This window comes from Vipera berus (genome assembly GCF_964194415.1).
Source record: "Vipera berus genome assembly, chromosome: 2".
Lineage (NCBI taxonomy): Eukaryota > Metazoa > Chordata > Lepidosauria > Squamata > Viperidae > Vipera > Vipera berus.
In genome coordinates this window covers 258257967-258283160 of record NC_138203.1, presented here as the reverse complement: position 1 = coordinate 258283160, position 25194 = coordinate 258257967, and the positions used below count along the sequence as shown (strand labels likewise).

The 25194-nt window shown below is 38.4% G+C and overlaps 1 protein-coding gene across 1 annotated transcript in view; it reads left to right on the top strand.

Moving 5' to 3' along the window:
• The window catches only part of PTPRG (protein tyrosine phosphatase receptor type G), a 702650-nt gene that overhangs the window by 650019 nt on the left and 27437 nt on the right, over positions 1 to 25194 (top strand). The window contains exons 14-15 of the mRNA XM_081320042.1: positions 5686 to 5777; positions 18162 to 18253. Coding sequence (XP_081176168.1) covers positions 5686 to 5777; positions 18162 to 18253 — 184 coding nt within the window. The remainder of the gene's footprint in view (positions 1 to 5685; positions 5778 to 18161; positions 18254 to 25194) is intronic.

The window sequence follows — 25194 nt, the reverse complement described above, 5'->3', positions numbered from 1 at the left end:
GACTGCATAATATCAACAGAAAAATTCAAGACACAGTTATTGAGCTCCTCAGTAATGTGATACCAAGGCATACTCACACACAGGTTTGCACAACAAAGTATGTAATTTAAAAAAAAAAACAGGTGTGCAGATGAATCACCATTCTCATTTCCCCAATGTGTGAAGGAGATCTTATATTTAGGAATGATTCCTTAGCGTAGCTTACTTAAAAACATTTGAATAGTAAAGCTGAACTTTAGTGATATGCAAAACAAATCAAAGCTTCCCATCTTTCTAAAAAAAGAATTTTTAACTATTTTGACTAAAGAAGCATGCTTCTGGATTTTTAAAGACTTGTAGTTCCACCAATTCACAACAGCTCCTGAGAAATTACCTGACAATTTTTTTAATCAGTTTTTTTCTAGGCAATAATTCTGTTTTATGTGCATCCCTCTCATTCTTGTTCAGTAGGGTTTAAATCTCAAAGTGTTGTCCTGTTGACATGTACATATATGAGTATATTATTTTGCTTCTATGCACAGTGGCCTGCCTAATGTCTGAGATCTCACAAAGTTACTATTCCCTGAGGAAAGTCAGCCAGAAATAAAGCATATGGAGATAGGAATGGTGGTTGAAAGAGAAAGATGGGTCTGCTTCAGGGAACACACTGTTTTCTTTCAAAGACAACAGAGTTCTCAATGATTCATAGAAAATATGTGGGCTTTATGAATTATTCTGGAAATGTAGAATGCCACTGTAATTATAAAATATTTCTTCGATTGTGCAACTTTGTAACAAGACTTCCATAATCTGGTGTTCATGGCCATTAAATTCTGTTGCTGCTTTTCCAAATTACTCTCAAAACAGCTTTTAAGAAGATTAAACAAATTCAATGCATAATATAAGAACATAGAATCTGAAATACACAAATGCTCCATAATGCAGCCACAAAGTCATTGCAAATTAGTTTATCTAAATATATAAAATTTAATTTCTTTTACAAATACTTAATTGGTACAGTCTCACTTAACAAATCCAAAATCACTAACATAGTGTATTATAGACAAGGCAAATGAATATATCTTACAGTTTATTAATATATGAAGAAAAAAAAGGCAGTGTATACATTAATGTATGTCCTTTTGAAGACAGAAAAGTATAAACAGGCATACTGAATGGTGTTTATGTATATATTTCCTCTTATCTTTCGTATTTTATATCCTTAATTTATTTGATCAGTTACTTATTAGATTTTTATCCCGCCTTTATTACTTTATTCTTACTCCTTTTTGTCCCTTGTCATATTGTTGCTTACACTGAAAGCAATGGTATGATGGGGATAACTATATGCTTCATTTCTTCCTGTTTCTCTTTCTTGGACCTACATCAAGGCTCTTCAAACTTGGCCCTTTTATGACTTGTGGACTTCAACTCCCAGAATTCCTCAGCCAGGCACGCTGGCTGAGGAATTCTGGGAATTGAAGTAACTCAAGTTATAAAAGGGCCAATTTGAAGACCCCTGACCTACATCAATGAATATCAATGAAGTTTCACCCGGCACTTTGGTACAGTAATACCTGATAAATAAGGTATTGTACTTTGAAACTCCAGGGTAAAGTGTTCATCCTTACAGTTTTTGGCAATAGTAACTCAGAAACTACAATATTTGATGAAAAACCAATTTTTCTCAGTCTTTGTTATTACAGAGATCTGACAACCTGAGTATTCTTGGATTCTGCGATAAAGCTCCATTCTCCAGAATATTAGAAGGTTATTTCCTAATAACAGTTATGTAGGTGTGCAGAATTGGCATAATGATCTGCCAACAGAGAGGGAGCTACCTTTGTTTAAAGCAACAAAAATGGGGACATTTACATGCATTGTACATTACAACCCTAAATTTGGCTGTGGTTTTTTTTCATATAGACTAGGTCTTAGTTGTGTAATCAGAAAATTCAAATATTATAATAATTATTCTCCTGCAGTATATTTTTAAAATTTAAAAAATTATTGCAGAAACATTTTTTCCAGCAGTATATAATAGTACCCATTTGCCATATCGTGGCTTGAAATCCCTTCTTCATGGGGCCCAGGATCAATTCTGTACATCACTAAGCAGGAGTGGGAAAGATTTTTACCTAGCCCTGTGCCTTCATTAAGAGTTGACGGTTCTCGGGCAAAAATCTGATTCAGCATCCAGCAGCTTCTTGTATCTCTAGGGTCTTCCCTATCTTTTACCTTTAACTTAATAACTGTAGTTAACTGTGTAGCATAGTTTGCAACCTTAGGCAAAGTAAGTTTATAAAATGTTATTTAGACTTACACAGCAAATTATGTACATGGAACACTAACCACTGTTAGCTCCAAATCTGCTGGGCATTGCTGGGTGTCTGCTTAGAATTGATGGCCTGAAGCAATTAGAGCAATTTGGTTTTTACTAAATATACAGCGTGAGCACCTTGGCTAAATCTAAGCTGAATCATGTAGCCATTCCCAGATCACTGGCAAACAACCCATTGGTCCTAGAGATCATCTGGATATCAATTCTAATGAAAACGTGTCTAATAATTATAGGAATGTTTCAATATTATATCAACATAAAATCAGAGTTGCTCTCTCAAACATGCAAGTATTCTCTTACTCCCTTTGTTCTCCAAGACATCCACTGTAAAAAGCGAGTGGCTATCTCTGTGGCAGGTAAACTTTGCTTTTCTTATTAGTCTAATAAAAAATATCAGAATCCTGTAATCTTCCTGTAAACCCATAATCAAACTTAGATGCAGCATATTAGGGTGCTGATTTTTCTGAGAGCAGAGAACTAAACCAGGCTGCTCTAATGTACCTTCTGTTTATTAAATTATATTTGTCCTCCTATACTTGTTCAGCATAAATACATGCAGAGTTGTCTTTTGTTTGGTAAATATAATTATTTTTGCACAGAATACTTTAGGAAGCGGAACTGTGTGCAGGGTTCTCTTTTTCCTTTTCTCCCTCTCCACTAGAAGGAAAAAAAATACTTAAGGCTATCCTGTATGGATTTTCTTCACTCAGAAGAGAAACTCCAGAAGGCATGAAATACCAGCGCCTTCTGCCTGATCCATATTCATAACCTTTCCTTCACTGTGACTGATTTATGCCCCTTTGCGCCCCCAGGGTGTTCAGTCTAAAATAAAGGCAGACCAAATAGAAGCCAAGTACTTCTTTCGGCAGAAGGGAGGGGAAAAAAAGAGCAGTCAAGATGTTCAAGAAAGAGAAACTCATTTCTATAGGAAGGTTTGGTTCTATAGGTTACACAACCAGAAAATATACTTGCCAAAAAAGAGAAGAGGTGATTTGCTTCGAGGGAAACCTCCAGTGCCTGCATATTGATTCAGCAGTTCTATAGAGGCCGTTGCTTTCATTATTTATCTAGTGCCATAAGTGCACAGCAATTGGGATTGCCAGATGTCCCTATTTTGATAGTCCTGGAAGTCTGTGTGGTATAATGAATAGAGCGTCAATCGTTAAAACTGGGAAACCTGGATTCCAGTCCATACACAGCCGTCTTTCATAGTGGGTGGCATAGTCATTTCCACCCAATCTTTGTTATAAGAGTGTTGTTAGGACAGATATACCACATATATAGTAGGAGGGAGGGAGGGAGGGAGGGAGAGAGAGAGAGAGAGAGAGAGAGAGAAGGGAGGGAGGGAGGGAGGGAGAGAGAGAGAGAGAGAGAGAGAGAGAAGAGAGAGAGAGAGAGAGAGAGAGAGAGCTATTTACCTGATGGATAAGGAGCATGGAGGTGTGAGGTTGATTAGGGCCTTGAAGGTCCTCCCACTCTTTTTTAACTTTCAATTTTAATCCTTTTATTCCTGTTTTAATGGCTTAATAATATATTATTTAGATAGGATTGTGTGCTTTTTTATGTTGTCATTGTACACTGCCCAGAGTTGCCCTGTGAGGGAGATGGGTGATTTTCAAATTTGATATATAAATAAGTAAGTTATTTTTTTCTACATCAAAGTTCAGCTGAACACAATAACTAGCCTTTAATTTGTTTAGTGATGAACTTTGATTCCTTTATCACTGCAAAATTAACTTGTAAAACCCTTTTTCCTGCTTAATTCACAGCGCATGGCTTTAGGAGCAAGGTATTAGAAAGACTGCATTCTCTTCCTTTTCCAAAATTAACTTTGGATATTAAGGCTCCAGTCCCACAGCTCTTCATAGGCACTTTTTCTTCACATGGGCAAAGCTGCACGTGAAATGCCTGCACTGGGCTGGGAACTGAAGGGCAGTCAGTCAAATAAATACATGGAGCGAGAGAAGGGCTCAAGTTAACCAAACAATGCTACCAGAATTCCACTATGCCCACATCTTGATCTGACAGCCTCAGAATTGATGTCAGCGCAATTCAAGCTAACACAAACTCTTCTAAGTGTTTCCCTTGGCCTTTGAAAGCTGCTGTGAGTTGTGTTGTGGGTTTTTAATCCTCCTTTCTTTTCAAAGTGTCCTACTATGTAACTCCGGGCTACAAACAATGCCCATAGAAATTGCTTTAACCGTGTCAGCAGAGTGGATGGGATGGTGGTGAGCTGTTCGGCTTGGCCCTAATTCCAGAAACCGAGCTGGCCAGCAGAGAATGCTTTGCAAACATTTACCAGCAAAAAGCAGCCCTCTGCTTGTCATGGAAACTTAACCCGGCTGATGTTGCAAGCTTTCTGCCCAGAAGTGCAGAAGTTATTTTTGTTTGTTTTCAAGCTGACCAGGAAGAGGGGATCTCTGCTCTGTCTAGGTTTTGGCAAAGAGCTCCTAACAGCTGAGAGTAGCCCTCTTGTCTCCCGTCACAAGAGCAGCTCATGCTGAGCAAGGCTCATTAAATATTCACTTCCAGCTGCAGGCAGCTCATTAAGGCAGCACCAAGCAGTGACGCTGCTGCTGGAAAAGCGTGTCTTGCTGAGCATCACCATGCAGAGGCTCAGTGGAGCGCTGGATGCTCTCCTTCTCAGTGCCTTCTCCATGATGACCAGCTTATGCTCACTGCTTTGCATTAAGTACAGGTAAAGACAGCAGCGAAAAGCCTGGGTCACATGGACTCCTTCATTCAGATTTGGGCGTCTCTGGTGGGTGTGGTGGGCTTGTGGCATCGGAGTTGCCTTCCGAATCATTTCCGGGGCCGGGGAAACCTTGCTTATCAGCAAAGTTGGATTTGCTGAGCATGGTCTCGTTTCCTAGGAAGTACAGCATAGAGGAATGGGATGAGCTCCGTGAGAAATGAGGTGAAGTTGGGTTAGGTTTTAGAAAGTTGGCAACTTTCTGAAGGATTGAAGATCCTCAGCATCAGTTTTAGATGCTATCTGTTTCCCACGGGGCTGCGGTTGTCCCTCTTAATTCCCTTTTTGAGGAGCTATTGCAGAGCTTGGAAATTTATTTTAAGAACAACCTGAACAAAACTCACCCTCACAGCTGCTAAACTTCTTGGACTACCTATTGTAATAATAGATAAGATCCTGTGCTCCTAAATTAATTAACAGTTCTTTCCCCAATGGAGATTCCTGGCATCCTAATTTTTTTTCTTCTTTAAATAACCAACAGTAACAACAACCAGCATTAGGGGAAGAGGCAATTGGAAGTGGACTTATTCAACTGGCCTGCTGAACTGTCTGATCTGTAGAAAAGTACCCCTAAACCCTGGAGGTAGTGATGCTATTTCTCTTCCATTTGCAGAAAATGTTTTCAGACAGCTCATTTCTACGTAGAAGACAGCAGTTCTCCTCGGGTGGTACCAAACGAAACCGTCCCCATTATTCCCATCCCAGGTAAGAAAGGCCTTGCCTCATTCATTTATGCCTTGGTTTGATCATAGATGCAACCATTTGAATTTGCTTAACAATTTATACTGGTTTGGGTATAATTAAAATCAGCTGCTCTTCACAGTCACTAATTTCTTCATATGGTTTAAGCCTATTGTGGTTTGTACACCTGTTTCTGTACAGTAGTTGTTCAAAATAGAGTAAAAGGCTTTGTATGGCATTTTAACTTTTTCCTTCTTTGGATGAAACCCTCTTGATGATTTCACAAAGGAAACCTCCGTATGTCATGCAGAATTTGTCTTTTCTGACTCCCACCATTTGTCCTGAATGAGCCTTTACTCTTTTACTGAAGTTCAAAATCTTCACCTTAATGTCCAATAAGGGTGAATGGGCAGCATCTTCCTGTGTATTTATGCTAAGAAGAAAGCCTTGGTCAATGCAGTGCCAGTTCTTCCATCTCAATATATATAAAGATTTTGACACAAACAATATTCTATTTCCTGATTTAGGAAAGACAAGCTCTTGGATATATATTTCTGTTTGGTTTGATACTGCCATATAGGTAGTCATCAGGTCCCAGCATTTTAATTTAGTTCCACCTGGGGGGAAAAAGAGTCAGTAAACATCTTTTTATATAACAAACTAAGTAGCTTTATTTGGGGTAAGCAGAATTACAGCCATTCAATATTGTAAATCTTTTTGGACTTTGTCAGTTTTAGCTCAATGCTAAGAATATACTTAGGATTATTCTACTTGAGTATAAACAGATTTGGCTGTCATTTTTGTTTAGGAATTATTTGCATGTTTTTATCTTTTCACAGCTTGTTCATTCTTTTATTTTTGATAGCTTAAAATAATTCCGTATACAATGTTTTTGTGTGTGAATATGAATTGAATTCTACTGATGGGAAGGTTTGATTATTGCTGTATACTGTTTTTAATTCCTTTAAAAATGAAGCGTAATATATATTTCAAAGCAGTTATGGAAAGTCATGGTTTTTCTCTAACAGGTTGTAAAGGGTATTGTAATAAGATTATGTTAATGGGTTTTTCTTTCTTTTTGAATATAATGTACTATATTGGGTAAAGAACTCAGTGGTGTGAGTTTTGCAGTTACTAGATTAATCGATCAACAGTTTCAGAGATAATTAAAAAATGAAAAGGTGTTATTAGGTCATCCAGCTCAGGTCTAACATGGTGGTCAGGAATTATGGGAGCTGAATTCCAACACATCTAAAGAACATCAATTTGGGAAAAGGTGATCCACTCCAAGTTACAAACAAATAACTGTGAAAATTCTGTGAAAACTTTGATTCTTTTGATAAATCCTTAAAAATAATTACAATCCAATTATGTCATATAAAGATAAACAAATTCAAAGTTTGTATGAATTGATGACTTCTATTAGCACTTCAGATTATGAAAGTTTTATAATACTGATGATTGGAATATATTCTCTTTAAATTGTTAACCTGAGCATACATGCATGGAGGAGTCACTTGGGATTATGTCACTGAAAGCTGATCTTGTTAGCCGGATATCAAAAATCTTTATAAGATTGTCTCCAAAGAAAGGTCTCTGGGTAAACTAATCTGACATAGCTTTTCTTCACGTATGTTGTCCTGCTAGCTGTAAAATATATATCAGAATTGTCTGGAACTATACAAGTTATTGCAGTGTATTAATGTCCTTCATTTCTCTATAACATTCTTCTCACCTTATTGTGTAGCACAACATTATATCATGTAATCACCCCGAGAATATCAGAAATTGCACAAATAATCATCTCCAACTTGGCAGTTCCTATGCATTGAACTATAAATTTACTATAAGTTCTTTCTGTTTACCATATTTTTTGTGAAATACATAAATTACCTCATAAAAATGATCAAGAGGAGCTACATATTCAAAGGAAGGAGCTTTTCAGCTGTTGTGACAAAAGACTTCACACTGACTAATGTTTTCCCAGTTAAAAATCTACCAAGATATAAAAAACCAGAATGCTAGGGAATACATTTCTGATCCAGCTCTTTATTTCATATGCTGACATTTCAAAACGTACAACTTTCCCCCTTACTGTTTAATGCAGAAACCCAAGCCGCTGTACAACATCTTTCTGCAGTAGACTTCTTTCTTAGATACATAAGATTGGAACTTTAATCACCTCCAACCAGCAAGGCCATTGAGGTTGATGAGAAGGATAATGCAGCATGACTAGAGGATAGGTTACAGACCCCCTGGAATAGAGCAGGCTTGTTGCATACCAAAAGGAAGCGCCTGATCTTGGATTCACACATAAGAAGGACTGGGTGTTTTAAATGATGGCTACTTGCAGTTTTTCTCTGTACATTTGTTTGGTTTTTTTTACTTTCTTGAGCCTACTGACCAACTCCCCTTTTTTATGGGGAGAAGTGGAGTAGAGTGATCTAAACAGATGATTAAACAACATTTTGGAAATAAGTGGTAGGCAATTCATTAATCAGTGATCTTCCTATTGGGCTTGAAGCTCTTTATCTACTTCTGTGCCCTAGAATTTCATAATCCCTGTCTCTCACACAAACACACAAAATCATTAGGAATTTATAAGATAAGCGAAATTAAGGGAAAGGGTCTTATATATGTAAGAATACAGTCATGTTTAGAGCAGATATTGAAATCAGGAATTTTACGTCATTGTTTTCTCTTCTGCAGTGGTCAGACCCTACTTATAATATTTCATCCCGTTGAAGGCACCAAATGATCAACTGGACTGTGTCCAGAAGAGAGCAACCAAAATGAATGGGAAGGTGCCTCTTTCTGATTTATTCCCACTTTGCATATAAACTGTAGAGAAGATTGTTGCCTCTTGGTAGAGCTACTATCTGCCCTGAAAGTTTCCAGCTTTAAGGAAATAGCAATGTCCATGGGGTCGCAATGGGTTGGACACGACTTCGCAACTAACAACAACAAAGTAGATTATTCAAGTAGAATACCCAGAATGAGGTACAGTATCTACAAACATTTGGATAATACAGAAAGACAAGTTTTGTTGGAAGGGCCTAATTCATCCCGATGCTTTTTTCTGGGCTTTTTGCTCAAGCCAGAAAAATCTTCCAGGTTCATCCTCCTAAATAATTTGCTGATGCCGCTTCCCAATGCCTGACTATCAATTCTTATTCCTATTATGGTAAGGACTTCTTTTCCCCCAAAGCTTTCTAAAAATTCTTCTTTTTGATAGTCTCCTACTGTTAATAAAACACTATCACTTCTGATTCATTTCCCCCTCTTTTGGAAAACATGAGAACATGAGAAAATCTTTCATGCTATATTGATTCTGGAAGCAAAGTACATGTGACATTTTAACAAATGCCAACTCCTTATAGTAATCTTATTTGCAAGTGATAACCCTGCAGTAGTTTTAAATTGATAGTTAAATATCTCTCTGTGGAACTGTACTGCTATTTCATTGAGCTGAGTGAACCTAATTTGATTTAGTTGTATGACACAGTGGAAGCAATTTGACAGTGTATCTAAAACTGTAAAATATCCTGCACTTCTCTTTTTTTAAAAAAAAAAATCAGTCCTGTGAGGATTTTTAACATGTCCAGAATACAGAATACATTATATTAATGTAAGTCCACAAAAGCAGAAATTGTCTAATAATTTAACTGCCCTACTTTCATCTGAGGAAATTTACTTCACTGCAGAACATAAAATTAAATATCTTATAAGTATGCTTTCATCTATCTGAATTTATGCTGAAACTCCGAGTCCTCTCTATAATTCATCATCATCTCAACTATGCAACCTAGAGAAACACCAAACACTGACAGGATCATATATTCACTTTCCCCTATGCTATTAAACACATATATAAATAAATAAATAAATAAACAATGTCTCATACCCTTAGGCATGAGGACCGCATCAGGGTTGTGGTTGACCTTGGGGGGCCAGGTGGGTGTGGCCAGCTCAACGTCGCTCATGTAGGGGGTGCCTGTGGTGTCATGGGTGGGCCTGGGGGGGGGTCATTGTCTCCAGCCGAGAAAGATGAGACCAGGGTGAGCAGAGGAGCCTTGATGTCCCTCTCAGGCCATGCAGAGGACCCCCAGTGATGCAGGCTACCTGGAGCCCTGGGCAGTGGAGGGCAAGCACCCAGTTCAGCCTTTCCCAAGGGAGCGCCCGGCTGTGCTTACCTCCTCCTCAAGGCTGCTGCTGATTGGCTCGCTCTCCTTGGCCAAGATACTCATGGTGTGTGCGGGAGGGCAAAATGTGTGGGTCAGAGGGAGGCCCACTCCCTCTTCCTGCGAGGGGACCCAGCTTTGTAACCAAAGCATCCTCAGTGATAGGATGGGAGACCACCAGGAGAGGAGGAGGGGACAAGGGGATGGCAAAAGGGCAGCAGGGCTGTTTGTGGCCAAGTGCTAAGGCAGGACTTGCCTCAGACCCTTCCTCCCTCTCATTATAATCTTCCTTCCTTCCTTCCTTCCTTCCTTCCTTCCTTCCTTCCTTCCTTCCCCCCTTTTCTTCTTTTCCCTTTCCTCTTCATTCTCCTTTCCTTCTTCTTCCTTCCCCTCTTTCCTTCTTTTTGTTTGTCTTTCCTCTTACCCTTTCTCTTTTCCTGCCCCTTCTTCGATGCTCAAATGCAAAAGGGGAAACATTTCTCGATGCCTCCTCACCTTGTGATCAGACGCCACTTTTGCTAGGAGTCTGTGGCCACTTAAAAGACTGAGAACAAACCAGGCTCAGTTTATCCCATGCTTGCATTTAGTGGGGGTGTCCACAGACGACAGTACAACAAAACTGTCAAAATGGTGGCTGTGGTAGTTGATCTGAGCTCCTCTGTTTTTATGTGCAACAGCTTTAGCATTTAGGAACAGAGGTAAGTTAGTTGCTTTTCTTTTAATACATAATCCCTAAAAGAGCTCTCCTGCCAGGGACCCTGCCATGGTCTAATTCAGACTGGAAATATAGCAATGGAAAATATTTTCCCCCACTCTGCTTTGTCCTGCTTTCCCCACAGGAAATGGCTGTTTGCAACACACAAGGAGGGGAACCTTTCCTAAGAGTTCACAGTGCAAGAATACTAGTGTTAACTTGGATTGCCAATAAAGTCCTGTCTATGACAAACGAGAACACAATATTGCTTTCTCCTTTGAGCTGAAGTTTCAATGGATCCAGGATTGAAGCAGAACTGCGTGAACTGGGGCAACTCCAACCAAGTTGCCTCTCTTTCCTTCCTTCCTTCCTTCCTTCCTTCCTTCCTTCCTTCCTTCCTTCCTTCCTTCCTTCCTCCCTCCCTCCCTCCCTCCCTCCCTCCCTCCCTTCCTTCTTTCCTTCTCCTTCTCATCTCTTTCCTTCCTCCGCGCTCAGGAAGGGGAGATGAGAGGGGGAGAGATTGCCAATGGTGCCGGTATCCATGCTGCTGCTGGCCGTCGCTTTCCCACGCAGGCAGGGCCGGTCCTGGTGAAAGGGGGAAGCCTTGTGGCTGCGAGGCTAGGTCAGCGAGCGGCCTATGTAGGTGCTGGTGGGAGAGAGGATGGCGCTGATCGAAAACCTGTTAGCATCCATCAAAGCCAGAACGTGCTCAGCCTTAGATCCACAGGACAGCCCTGGAACCAGCAAGGAGCTGCCCCGCCGCCTCTGCCCCACCCCCTGGGTGTGCGGACAGGAGAACCTGCATACTACCTCTTGTATGTGCGCCCAGGGGGCGGGGTGGTGGCACCTGCCCCGTGGATCTAAGGCTAAGCATGTTCTGGCTTTGTTGGCTGGCACCAGGTTGTAGATCAGTGCCAGCCAACAAGGGCTGAGGTGCTGCAGGCCGGTCCTTCGCTGTTTCCAGAGCAGGTCCCCCAGGCCAGACAGAACCACATGGCAGGCCAGATCTGGCCCGCAAGCATTGTGTTTGACATGTCTGCCTTAGGGGAAAGAAACTGTCCCCGAATGGCAGCCTTGCTGAACGTTTATTAACCCTCTTTTAATTTTTTTCATTTCTTAGATTGCTGCATTTTAGACACCTCCATTACCATTTTACTAGCTAATCATAGAAGTAAAAAAAGAAAAAAGAAAAGAAAAGCAGTACAGCCATTCCTCTTCTCCAAAAAGGCAAAGCAATTTCATTTTTAAAATATACATTAAACATTGAGAATGCTTCCTAATATTAGTAGTTTTTCTCCCCTGCTTCTCCCCCCCACCCCCCCCAAAAAATTGAACAGATGCAAGCAAGAAATTTCTTAAATGGCTTTTGCCAAACCTAGGTCTTGCAAATTATTTTGAACAACTTCCATCATCCCTGAGGAAGGGCCATAGACCAGGAGATAATGGGGCTCAGATATAATGGGGATCACATTAACAGGGCTACAGAAAGTTGGCTTGAACTTTAAGGAACAGATTTTTTTTCCCCAAGAAGTATTTACAAGAAACTTTATGTGAGTCAGCCATGATCTACAAACATGTGTTTGTTTGTAGAGCAAATGGTGATTGTTCAGATACCTAGCCTGATTGAACTGAACTATATAAACTATTCTCAGGATTCTTCCTTAGCACGAGAGGAAAATATTTTAAAAAATAATGTTTTAAATACATAGCATAAATTACACTTTTTGCTATTGTTCAGGAAAGAATTCCATTTCTCATTTACAGACCGATTGTATGCTTTCCTTGTAATTTAAAGGTAAAGCCTGTGTGTAACATCAGTAATTAACGTATCCCTCCGTGGTCATTGTGGCATGGCAGCATATTAGATTATTTCCTAATTGGAAGAAATTGTGATTAATTATTTCATACGTTTCCTTTACATTCCGCCTCTTCTTGGAGCAAGAGACTGCAGACCTCTAGAGCAGTGTCGTTCTACCTCAGCAATATTAAGATGTGTGAATTTTCAATTTTCAACTCTCAGAATTCCCCAGCTAGCAATTCTGGGAGATGAAGTTGTCGAGAGCACAGTGATACCAATGGCATATTAGCTCAGTTCCCAGAATATATTTAGCTTGATAAGGGGAAGACTATACTTTGGGAATACCAAAAGATCCTGAAAAGATCAAATTTTTTGGCTCATAGACCCAGTTAATCATATCATGGGAACACCTCAAGATGCACACTTATCACCTATCTACTATTCTCCAAGAAAAAGATCTCAAAAAAACAAGCTGCTGAAAAAATAAGTCTTCCCATTACCTGAGTCACAACCAAAGCCTGTCATCATGTAACACCTATAAATATTGGTTGTGACACCAAAACTATTGGTGGATGGGTAATATTGTCTTAAAAAGTAAAGGTAAAGGTGCGTGCGTGCTAGTCGTTTCCAACTCTAGGGGCCGGTGCTCATCTCCGTTTCAAAGCCGAAGAGCCAGCGCTTGTCCGAGGACGTCTCCATGGTCATGTGGCCAGCATGACTAGACGCCAAAGGCGCACGGAACGTTGTTACCTTCCCACCGTAGTGGTCCCTATTTTTCTACTTGCATTTTTACGTGCTTTCGAACTGCTAGGTTGGCAGAAGCTGGGACGAGTAACAGGCACTCACTCTGTTACGCGGCACTCGGGATTCGACCCGCCAAACTGCCGACCTTCTGATCGACAAGCTCAGCATCCTAACCTACTGAGCCACGCGTCCCTTAATATTGTCTTACTAGTTACTTAAAATGTAGGAGTCTCCAGTTCTACAATTTTTCATCACCTAGTTTGGTTAAGGCCATTAGACTCATTCTAGCCTGATGCACAGAACATAGGACACAGCCCTGTGATCCTATACTCTATGTTCAGGCTAGAAACCAGGAAATTATGAGTGCTACTCCCACCTTAGACATGAAAGCTGATTGGGTAACTTTGAGCCAATTATCAGAAGACTGTGAGTTCTAGTCCTGCCTTAGGCACAAAAGTCAACTGGGTGACTGTGGGCCAATCACTCACCTCACCTCGCAGAGTGGGAAAATAGGAGGACGAAGGAATATTAGGTGTGTTTGCCAACTTGAGTTATTTGTAAAAAAAATTAATAATAATAAAGGCACAATCAGAATAAATACATTACATAGTTTCAACTTCTCTTCTTTCCTCTCCCTCTCCCTTTGTTTGCAAATGTATGGCAAGGGCTTTGCCAAAGCCCGGAAACACAGGCTCCATTAAACAGTCAGCCCCCTCTTTATTCTCATCCACCCACCCCAAGCACAGAAGACTGACTTCAGTTCTTATTCCATCCCACACTTAGTTAAAGAGCTTTCAGTCTATTATAGTGATCTAATAAAAAATACTTTACTCCAAGCTGCACAGCCTGCTGGTCTCCCATCCCAGACCTGCCTCCTACAAGAAGTTGAAGGCAGCACAACATTTCACACACACACCCGGAGTAGGTACATCAGCTCCACATCAGGACATAGTCTAGCCCACTCAGGAAGACGCTCAAAAAAAGCAAAAATAACACTCAGCCTGACCAGATATTAAGCAGAATGAATCCATTTCTCATTAGTTTATTGTATATTTCTGAATAATAATAATAATAATAACAACAACAACAATAATAATACCCATTGTCATCGGTGCACTGGGAACTATGTCCAAAAACTTTTCAAAATACATCAAGAAATTGCAGCTTCCTGCAATAACTCCAGCAAAGCTACAAAAAAACTGCGCTACTCGGAACATCTTACATTTTAAGGAGATACCTGGTTGATACCTAGGATGCTGGCAGCAACCCCGTGTCAACCATTAGTGCCAGTCAATTTGAGTGTTCACTTGACTGAGTTTCATGTTTAATGAATAAAAGTTTTATAAAAATGTTGGAAGGGACCTTGGAGGTCATCTAGTCCAACCCCCTGCTCAGACAGGAAACCCTGTACCATTTCAGACAAATGGCTGTCCAGTCTCTTCTTAAAAACTTCCAGTGTTGGAGTCTTAAATGGGTGAGCTTTATATTTTTTTGTAAATACAAAGGGACTTACTTTTCTATATTGGCTTTCAATCTGGGTCTGGTCACTTCCCCATCCTAGCATACTGTATCTTGACATGCACAGGATTTATTATCAAGACTGCCTTGTATGTGACCTGTCCATTCAGAGATAAGGGAGAAGGGCCTTTATAAGTTCCTTAAATTGGTCAGGTTGTTTGATTAGTAAATGGCAGAACCACAGTTGCTATGCAAAGGTGATGTGGCCTAATATTTAGTAAAACAATCAGATTTAATGTTTAAGCTAATTTTACAATAGGGTTACATTATATTCATAATGACACAACTTAAGGATTTATTAGCACAGTGTTGAGGAAAATACCAAAATAGTTCTGAGTCTTATACATTTATAAAAACTATTTGTTTCATCCTTTGGATTTTTATGGTAGGGCTAGATTGTGATACTAATGAATTCCTGAGAAGAAACAACTTGCCCAAATAAAATAACAAATAGGTTTCTTTATTAGATATAGGATGTTGTTCATCTCTTCAGAAGACTAAAATGGTTATGATTTCTGAATCACATTTTTCCTGACATGTTAGGTGTTTTTAACAGCAGCAGTTAAATAAATTACCTCCATGCAGCAATTCCCTTTAAATTTGCTTAAGATTTTAGCAATCATTGTAAGCAATTGCCCGATGCATGTCAGTTTAGGATTTTATTCAGGATCATTTTTCTCTGCAGTCTTTGGCCCATTTTCCAGCTGAACTTTGTTTTGTTTCCAACTCTCCCTATATCCAATTTGGCTGCATTCTGATCAGTGTTCAATTAATTATCAGATTGGCAGACGGACAAGTTTTGACCCTGTTACATAATGTATTTCCAGCATTTGTTTGGTTGTAAATAGGGGTGTCCTCAGGGAAGGTGGGTAAATGGGATGGTATGATTGTTTTAAAAAGGGGCGTGGCTTCTATTTCACAGTTGTGCCTACCATCTTGACTCTTTTGACTCCACCTACAGTGGAGTCCTGGCTAAAAAGAATAAAAAAGCCTTCAGTAGATAAATTCAGGCTAAAAGGCAAAGAAAAGAATTCAATGAAAAAGGCAAAATACTGACAGAAACATATATTGAAATTCATACCATATAATTTCAAGCATGACTAACATGTCTCACTGAACTCAGTGGGCTTACTCAAAACATAGCTAAACATCTACTTCATGAAGATAGACGTATTCTTGTATGTTTCAAAACGTCAGAGTTGATTTTGTGATTTTGCATGCTCATGAAACATTGCAACGCACCACTCAGCAAAGGAGGCAATTCCATTGTTAGGTCAGACAAGACAGAAAAAAATAGCATTTTGAGAAAACCAACATGTTTTAAATTCCATAATGTACAAAAGTAGCTGTAATGTAAATTTTGAAAAGTTGTTAATCTTTCAGTCACTGTGTCAAAAATTAGTTTACATAAAGATGACATAGCACTTGACTAACTTTATTATTTTGTTGTACTGAAATACAAATTATTAAGACCTATTTTTTATGTAAGAGCCTTGCTATTATTAGGAAGGCATGTTTTCCCATATTATTGCCCTCATAATAAATGCATATTAGATGGAGACATTCTGAAAGTTATTTATTTAGTCCATTTGTGAAGTCAGAAATGAAATGAAATGAGGGAGGAAGGAAGGAAGGAAGGAAGGAAGGAAGGAAGGAAGGAAGGAAGGAAGGAAGGAAGGAAGGCGATTCTAACAGAAAGGGCAAAGATGAATACTGTGAATACTGATCATGACATAGGACTGAATTTTGAGAAACACTATGCAGCATTTGGCATAAAAATGACCTTGAAAAGAAAAGAAATTCTGTTATTTGATATGAATGAGTGGGTGGAATTAAGAGGAAAGAGCACAGCAGAAATTATTGGGCTTTTTGAAAAACAAAAAAAAAATAAGAATGGTTGATTTGTGGCATTTGCTCAAAAAAAGGAAGATTTTCAAATTCATAGTCTAAAAATGACAAACTCATTAATCTCAAAATCCACAAAACACGATCCATGGTTTAATTTGATTTCACTTTTTATGATGGAAAAGTAATTAATAATGGATCTAAGAATGCAGAGAGATTCTAAATATGGAACAGATCAGGTTTTAATAGACTCAAGAATGGATTCGGGAGAAGATCAGAAAATCGGTGAAAGAAGAAAAATGAGGCCTGCATAGCAATAAATAGAAGGGTAGATTAATCCATCCGGATTAATGAATGGAAAGTGGATGTAAGGAGAATGGATATGGGAGATGCGTGGAAGAGAGTGAAGAAATTATCGTTCAAAATGCCCTAGAAGCCTGTGAGGTTACGCTAATGGAAATATTAAAAAGATGCCTTGTGGAATGATGAAGTAAAAGAGTTAATGGGGGAGAAAAATGCGTGTAAGAGAATGATTATTGCAAAAAATAAGAATAAAAGCAAAATATTTTATAGTGGAGAGAAAAAAATATGGCTGCATAGAATATAATGAAACAGAGTAAGGATCAGTGAAGTTTACATGAGACAGAGTGAAGTTAATGGGAATAAAAAGTTGCAACAAAAGGCAGCAACCAATCATGCTTTGGAATCATTCCACTAAGTCAAAAAGAAAGTATCTTTGCCTTGTTTAGCGATCACATTCACATGCATCATGCTGCACCAAAAAGTAAACCCACTTGCATAATGATGTCATCTTCAAAATGGCCCAAAGTACATTATTTGTGTGATGGCATCATTAAATGATATTCATCCCAAAAAGTCTTGCTCTTCCCTTCAAGACACATTCCAAAGTAAGGAAACACAGACACCTCACTTGTTTTTGTTCATCAAAAACAAGGCAGTCTGTCCTGTTTTTATTAGCATTGACTGCAATTAGGCAAATAACAAAATATATTCCAATGAAAACACAAATCCAACTAAACAAAATATTTATACAACAAAATGGGCTCTCTACAATCAGCCTGTCTTGACACAACAGAGCCATGACATTTATTTATTTATTTATTTTGTCAAATTTAGGTATTTCCCATCTCACAGAGAACTTTGGCAGTAAATTTATTAATGTTGTCAAAATTTAAAGCAGGAATGGGTTTCTTCTAGATCAGGGGTGTCCAACCTTGGCCACTTAAAGACTTGTGGACTTCAACTCCCAGAATTCCTCAGCCAGCATGAGCCCACAAGCCTTAAAGTGACTAAGGTTGGATACCCTTGTTCTAAATGCTGTTCAGCTGCAACTCCCAGCAGTCCATGCAAGCATGACGCTAGATGAAAGACATTGGTAGTTGTAAGTTACAGCTCAACAATGTTGGAAAGCTGCAGCTTCCTGACTCCTGAGCTAAAGGAAATGGTAAGACAATCTGAATGATATATTGGGCTGATTTCACTTGAGAATGCAGATTAAAAGATATTTATAAACATATTATTGATAAGTAATAAACAGATATAGAGGAAACATCAACCTTGTTGGTAAAAAATAAACAGTGGATTTTTTTTTCCTTTTCATTTTGCAGATGACATGGAAGCTATTCCTGTCAAACAGTTTGTGAAGCATATCGGTGAATTGTATGCCAACAACCAGCATGGGTTTTCAGAAGATTTTGAGGTATGTGTTGCAAGCTTTTAGAACAGAAAACTCCTTTTCAGTATATAAGTGATTGGTTATGATTCCATGAAGAGTCCAAAATGTCTACTCTGAAATAAATTCCATTGACTTCAGAGAACTTACTTTAAGATTGTAACTCTCTCATGCCACTACACTTTTTGATTGGGAAGTAGAAACACTGAAGGAGCCCTTGGAGCTCTCTGAGCTTGGTTGTTTTTCTTGCAGATGTTTCATTACTAGGTAACATCATCACTGATGCACTGATGGTGTTACCTACTGTAGTTTGGGTAATGAAACATCTGTAAGAAAACAACCAAGCTCGGAGAGCACCAAGAACCCCTCATTTCAACCCTGAGCTACAATATTCTCCTTTATTGGAAAAACCTGGAGAGTATCAGTGGAGAGATCAGGTGGGCAAGGGAGCTGGCATCTAGCAACGTTCATCTCTCAGCCAAAGAAGAAAGTGCTTTGAGTGTGATGCAAGCAGAATCATCTTGCTGAGGGCACATTCTTTTGAAAGAATTTTCAAGAGATTATGAGACTCAGAGAAGTAAAAATGTGGCATCTGTGCTGGCATGACATTATACAACCGGTGCTGGAGCTACCATAATACCTATATAAATGGAATGAATGAATGACTGACTGAATGAATGAATGAATGAATGATCAGTCAATTCTGTCTGATAATATGTATTAAACCACAATGTTTGGAAGTTGAGAAAGTTGAAAAAGCTGCATCTCACTCAAGGAAAAAAAACTGGAATAATTTAATACCAATAGTATGATAACTATGATATGGCACTGACCATCAGCAATCAAAACCAAGGCCATGCATGTTGAACACATTTACAGCTTTGAAACACAAGTGCCTGCTGCAGCTGTGTGTTCATCTGACTCCATGTGCTCCCTGGGTTTATAAAATCATGTGGCTTAGATAAACACAGCTTCATGCTTAATGACAGTGACAGACTCAGGCTCTAATCAGCAAAAACAGTTTTTCCAAAAGCCAGTATTAATCGTTCTGAATACTGTGTTCTTTTCAGCACAATTGGGCTTAGAAATAGCTGTCAAGAAGGAGGGATCGTTGAGTTCTCACAGCCAAAAATAGCATGCAGCTGTTGTGTCATCTCTCTCAGGACCAGAGGGAGAAATATGGTTTCAGGGCCCAACATATTTTAATAATTAGGTGTTAAAAGGACCGTGATTAAATCATAAAAAGCAGCTACACTTACACATAAACGGCTGTTACAAGATTGTTGGTTTGATAAGGAGCATTTCTGTGTTCAGTCTTGTACAAACAAGGCAGCAAGCATCTTCTTCAACATGATCCTCTCAAGCATATTCCTGAAGGTTTTTGCTTATTCGCTTAGGCATTGGCTGCATTGTCTCATAATTTACACACCAACCCCCAAATAATAGGGAAAAATCCTATTGTGCCACTCATGAGCATTTTGTATTCATGAGGACAGCGGCTGTGCAAGGTGTTAAAAGTGATTTAGTCAAATTGACTCTTGGCTGGATGACTGAACAGGAACATTGAGGTATTTAACAATGTTGGTGGTATTCAGGACCAACATTTATCCTCGGGAGAGCAGGAGTTGATAGGACTGATCAAATGCAGTCTCGTCTCCTCAATTATTTATGAATTGAGACCCCAGTCCAATTCATCACAGCTGGTTGTGACACCATTTAATTATTCAAAGTAATCAGCTACACATCTGGAAACTTTGCTTCAGCTGTGTCTGAAATCACTGCCATTAACAAAAAAGGGGGATAGTCATTGTGTGCTTTGGACAATGGACATACCTAATACTGTTCAGTATGTTTATTGACCAATGCTGCCTTTGATTGTTTGCCTGTCTGGCTTTTTGAATTGCAAATTTCCACCAAAGGGAAAGTTAGTACATTTTATAATTGAAATTTTAACCCCAAAGCCTATCAGAATGATAAAGTTAAAATGAATTTGTAGAAGAATTAAATAGCGTGTTTTTAAGGCATCCCTATGAAACAAGAGCCAACTCCATATGCCTATAGTCTACATTGCTATATTTTAGACTATTTTTCAATGATGTGGTCATTCTGAAAAAAGTCATATCTTGAAAAGAAGTAGTAAATTTATATGTAATTTTTTCCCCTGCAGATAAGTTTAAAATGTCCTGTTCCTGTCGTCCTTTCTGTGTGATTGAAAATGTTTTTTTATCAGACATTGAAAGAAAGAAACCCTGAGGAGTATGGAAATATTAGTTGTGACTTTTAATTATAAGAGAGATTCAACAATGGAACCAGCAGAGGAACCACTTGAGTAGAGGCTGGGCAACCGTTTACTACAAATGATTACTGTATTGAGTAGAAAATTGTATTAAATAGTCTAATTGGATCCTATGATTTTAAGCCTTCTTTACAGTCCCTTTGAGATAAGGAGGAACTGCAAATCTCTTCTTAAGAAATTAATTTCAGGAGAGTAGAGGATCCAATGACTCTTCTTAAACTTTGTAATCAATAAAAGGATCCTTTTTGACAACAAATACTAATTGGTCACCAATCTGATGATCTACTCACTCTCTTTTGTATTTTATTGTTTCGCTGAGTCTCTAGTTCTTCACCACAAACCTCTGTCAAGTGGACTATCGGTGCCACAGACTGTGGATGTTGCAGATGAAAATCCTGTAGCATTTGCATCATTATATTATGCAAATCTGTAACAATATTATGCAAGTGACTATATGGTGTGCTTTTCAATTTAACAGACAATCGGGAATAACAGCCCTGCCCACTCCCCAACTAGTCCATTAAATTGAGATTTCGTTCTAATTTGAACATCCATTAAAAGAGTTTTGCATAAATTCAGATTAATAATTGCTCCTGACAAGGAAAATAGCAGAATAACAGGACTTGGTGACAATAATGTCATCCTACTGAAAATATAAATCCCACCTATTATTGAGGAAGTGCTTTCATCTATCAGTTTTGATGTCATTTCTCTCTGGATTCAGTTACATTGGCAATTTCCCTTCTATTTAAAATAGGTAAAGGTAAAGGTTCCCTCGCACATGCGTGCTAGTCGTTTCCGACTCTAGGGGCCGGTGCTCATCTCCGTTTCAAAGCCAGCGTTTGTCCAAGGACGTCTCCGTGGTCATGTGGCTGGCATGACTAGACACCAAAGGCACACGGGACGCTGTTACCTTCCCACCATAGTGGTCCCTATTTTTCTACTTGCATTTTTACGTGCTTTCGAACTGCTAGGTTGGCAGAAGCTGGGATGAGTGACAGGTGCTCACTCTGTTATGCGGCAGTTGGGATTCGATCTGCCAAACTGCCGATCTTCTGATCGACAAGCTCAGCGTCCTAACCCACTGAGCCACCGCATCCCTCTTTCTATTTAAAATATTTGTTATCAAAAAGGGAACCTTTTTTCCTGAGGAAAATACCTTTCTCTTCCTCAAAAATTAAAATTTAAAAATATAGCTTCCTTATATTTTCATACCTCTCAGATTGTTATGTCAATTTTGTTGATATATTAGCTATTCCTTGGTGAGTCAAAAGTAGACTGATGGGTCTTTGTTTCCTCTATAGTGGTAAGCATCTTTGAAAATTGCGTACTGGGGAATAATCTGCTCCTCATTTTGCACATCTGATTAAGTGCAGAAAAAGAAATGTTGACTTAATAGAGCCTTGGTCTGATATAACAGAGATCTTATCATTTCAGCTGTTGCACTGATAGGTTTGATAAGATATATCTCATTATTTATATTCTGGCCTATGGCTGCCAATAAGCATAAGTTGAACAACTTCTTTGTGGAAGCACAAACATCAACTGCAGAAGGGCAGCCCAAATGTAAAAATTCAGAGTCCCAATGCGAATTGTCTGAATAATTCACACATTTCCAAGTGTGTAAACTAAACGACAACTCAAAATTTAATAAAAGTCCTGGAAATGATCATTTTTCCTATTGTTATCAGTCTATAATTTTCTCCCAGTAATTTCCCAAACTATTACTTTATTTATTTTTGCCCATTTAAATAAACTAAACAAGAATAAATGAGCAATCTCACATCAGGGAATACTGCCTCTATGCTGCTGCACCAATATAAATCCAGTAGAATTATAACAAAAACCTCAAGCTTCTACAGTAAAATGGCCTAGGTCTTTCTCTACTATCCTTCTGCCATTAGACAAAGACATTTTTTATTCAAGTTGCCCTTTGAAGATTGACTTTAATTGTTAGTTGAGTGTTTATTTTTTGTTGTTTTTCATTCATCTCTGGATTTTAATTATCACTTTGTGGTTGGCTGAATTTAGTTGCACTGAGTCTATCTGGGGTTTGATAATGAAATATAATAAATAGGGTTCTGGTGTGAATGGATATCAAAACCAAAGGTCACAACAAATATGTGACATGCCTCCCTTCTTTCTACAAGGAATATCTCAGCAACGCATACTTCTTCCTTTTTTTATTGAAAAGTTTTACAATACATTTTTAAATACAAAACCCCCCCTCCTCCCCCTCCCCTCTCCCCAACCCCTCCCTCCCCTCCCCTCCCCCCTCCCCGACTTCCCAGAGCTGAATACAGGGTATAAAATTACAAGCAAAAATAATCTAAAATATGCTAACAACAATAAAACATTAAATTCTATCGCACTTTAACTCACCATCGTCAAAATATTAATAAAATAACTACTAACTGGTTTATTATTATTTATTTATTATTGGGACTTATATGCCGCCCTATCTCCCGAAGGACTCAGGGCGGCTAACAACAATAATGTACAATAAATACAGAAGTTAAATAAAAATTAAAATTAAAGGCCCCTGTAGAATAAATAAAAATTAAAATTAAAATAAATTAAAAATTAAGAGTTAAAAATTAAAAACATAATTAAAATCCCTGTCAGTCCAGGTCAGCCAGGTGGAAAAGGAGTGTTTTGAGGCCACGGAGAAAGGACTGGAGATCTGGGGCCATCCGAAGCTCAGGGGGGAGCTGGTTCCATAGGGCTGGCGCTCCCACAGAGAAGGCTCTCCCCCTGGGGGTCGCCATTGACATTGTCTAGCCAACGGTACCCTGAGGAGGCCCTCTCTGTGTGAGCGTACTGTTATACATCATATAGATCCACTACTTATTCAAATGCTAAATAAAACTTTTTAGTCCCATATTTATTTTTATTTTTTATTTTATTTTAATTCCATTTATATCCCGCCCTTCTCCGAAGACTCAGGGCGGCTTACAAGCTTAGCAGTAGCCTTCATTCTATGTATATGCCTGCTTATTAGGGCTTTCATACACCCCCCAAGCGGCATTTTTACAAAGTCAGCTTAATTGCCCCCAACAATCTGGGTCCTCATTTTACCTACCTCGGAAGGATGGAAGGCTGAGTCAACCTTGAGCCTGGTGGGATGCGAACCTGCACTAATTGCAGGCAGCTGGTGTCACTTAAGGAGGCATTAGCCCACTGCTCCACCAAGGCTCATTCTGAATTCTGAATATAATCAATCCATCTCCTCCATTCCACAATGTATCTCTGTTGCGATTGATCTTTCAAATACGCTGAAATCTTTGCCATCTCCGCCAAGTTAGAAACTTTCAAAGTCCACTCTTCTATAGTCGGCAGTTCTTCCTTCTTCCAATATTGCGCTACTAAAAGTCTCGCTGCCGTAATTAAATTCAACATCAACTTAATATCTATAACAGTAGTATCTGTAATAATACCCAATAAAAACAATTGTGGAGAAAACTTTATCCTTTTCTTAAATATCTTTTGCATATTCCACCAAATTTTAATCCAAAAAGCTTTAACCTTTTTACAAGTCCACCATATATGAAAATATGAGCAATGCATACTTCTTCCGTATCCATTCCCATGTTACTTTCTTAACACGAGTCAAGTTAACCCAAAGCTACTCGGTATATTAAATAATTGAATGTTTGACCCTGGTTTTTCATTAGCCAGATTATAGCTATAGTATACTATGAGAAAATAGATATCCAGATGAGCATGCCTAAATTTTGTGCGTTACATTTGTCCAATCTTAAATATTTCTACAAGAATATTTTGTTGAAGCGTTGAATAATAAAATACACATTTTTGGATCTGAAAAGCTTAGATTTTTTCCTCAGTTCCCGTCTTCTAAGGTTTTTTTTTTTTGTAAAATCAGTCATTGCTTTTGAAAATCAGTCATCATTATGTTCTTCCTTCATTGTAGTGTACAATATCTGTTCCCAGGCCACCTACTTTATTAGCCTAATATGGTCCAGCTGAGACTTCAGCTGAATTAAGAGAGCCATTACCTCTAAGCATTAGAAAGGCTAATTAAAGTTCCTGACCTTGGAACAGCCTTTCAGAAAAATAATAATGTTTTTCTGAGCATTATATAACATTGTAGTGGTTCCATGGCATATATTTAATGTTGTTCCCACTTTGAATTAAGTTATTTTTTTAAGGAATTTCAAATCATAAGTGTTTTGAATCAAATTTATTTTATAGGTTGTTTTATTATAATGCTAGATGAACAGGGTTATTTATTTTGCTGTGTAAAATGTTGTACAAACTGACATTGTTCTGCATAAATAATGACAATTACAAATTACATGCCACTTTTGTAGTTTATTCCTTTTTAAAATATAAAATGTGACATAGGAATTCATGGTGAAGAATAAAAATTGAATTGTGGAAGCAGTTCTTTCATTTAAGTGGATGTAATTGCTTCTGTATTTTCTATTATTGAGTTTAATTGGGTTATTAAAGATGGAAGTGTTGAGAATAAAATACTATTCCCTTTTCTCTTTTCCTCATCATTTAAAAAAATAAAGATTAGAACCAACTTATAAAGATTTTACAACCATAGAGGAGAGACAAAAGAGAGATGAGTTATAAATGGGTGTCTATTTTACTCATGCTAGAAATAGGGGTTTGAATGTATCATAAATATACCCTCTATATATAA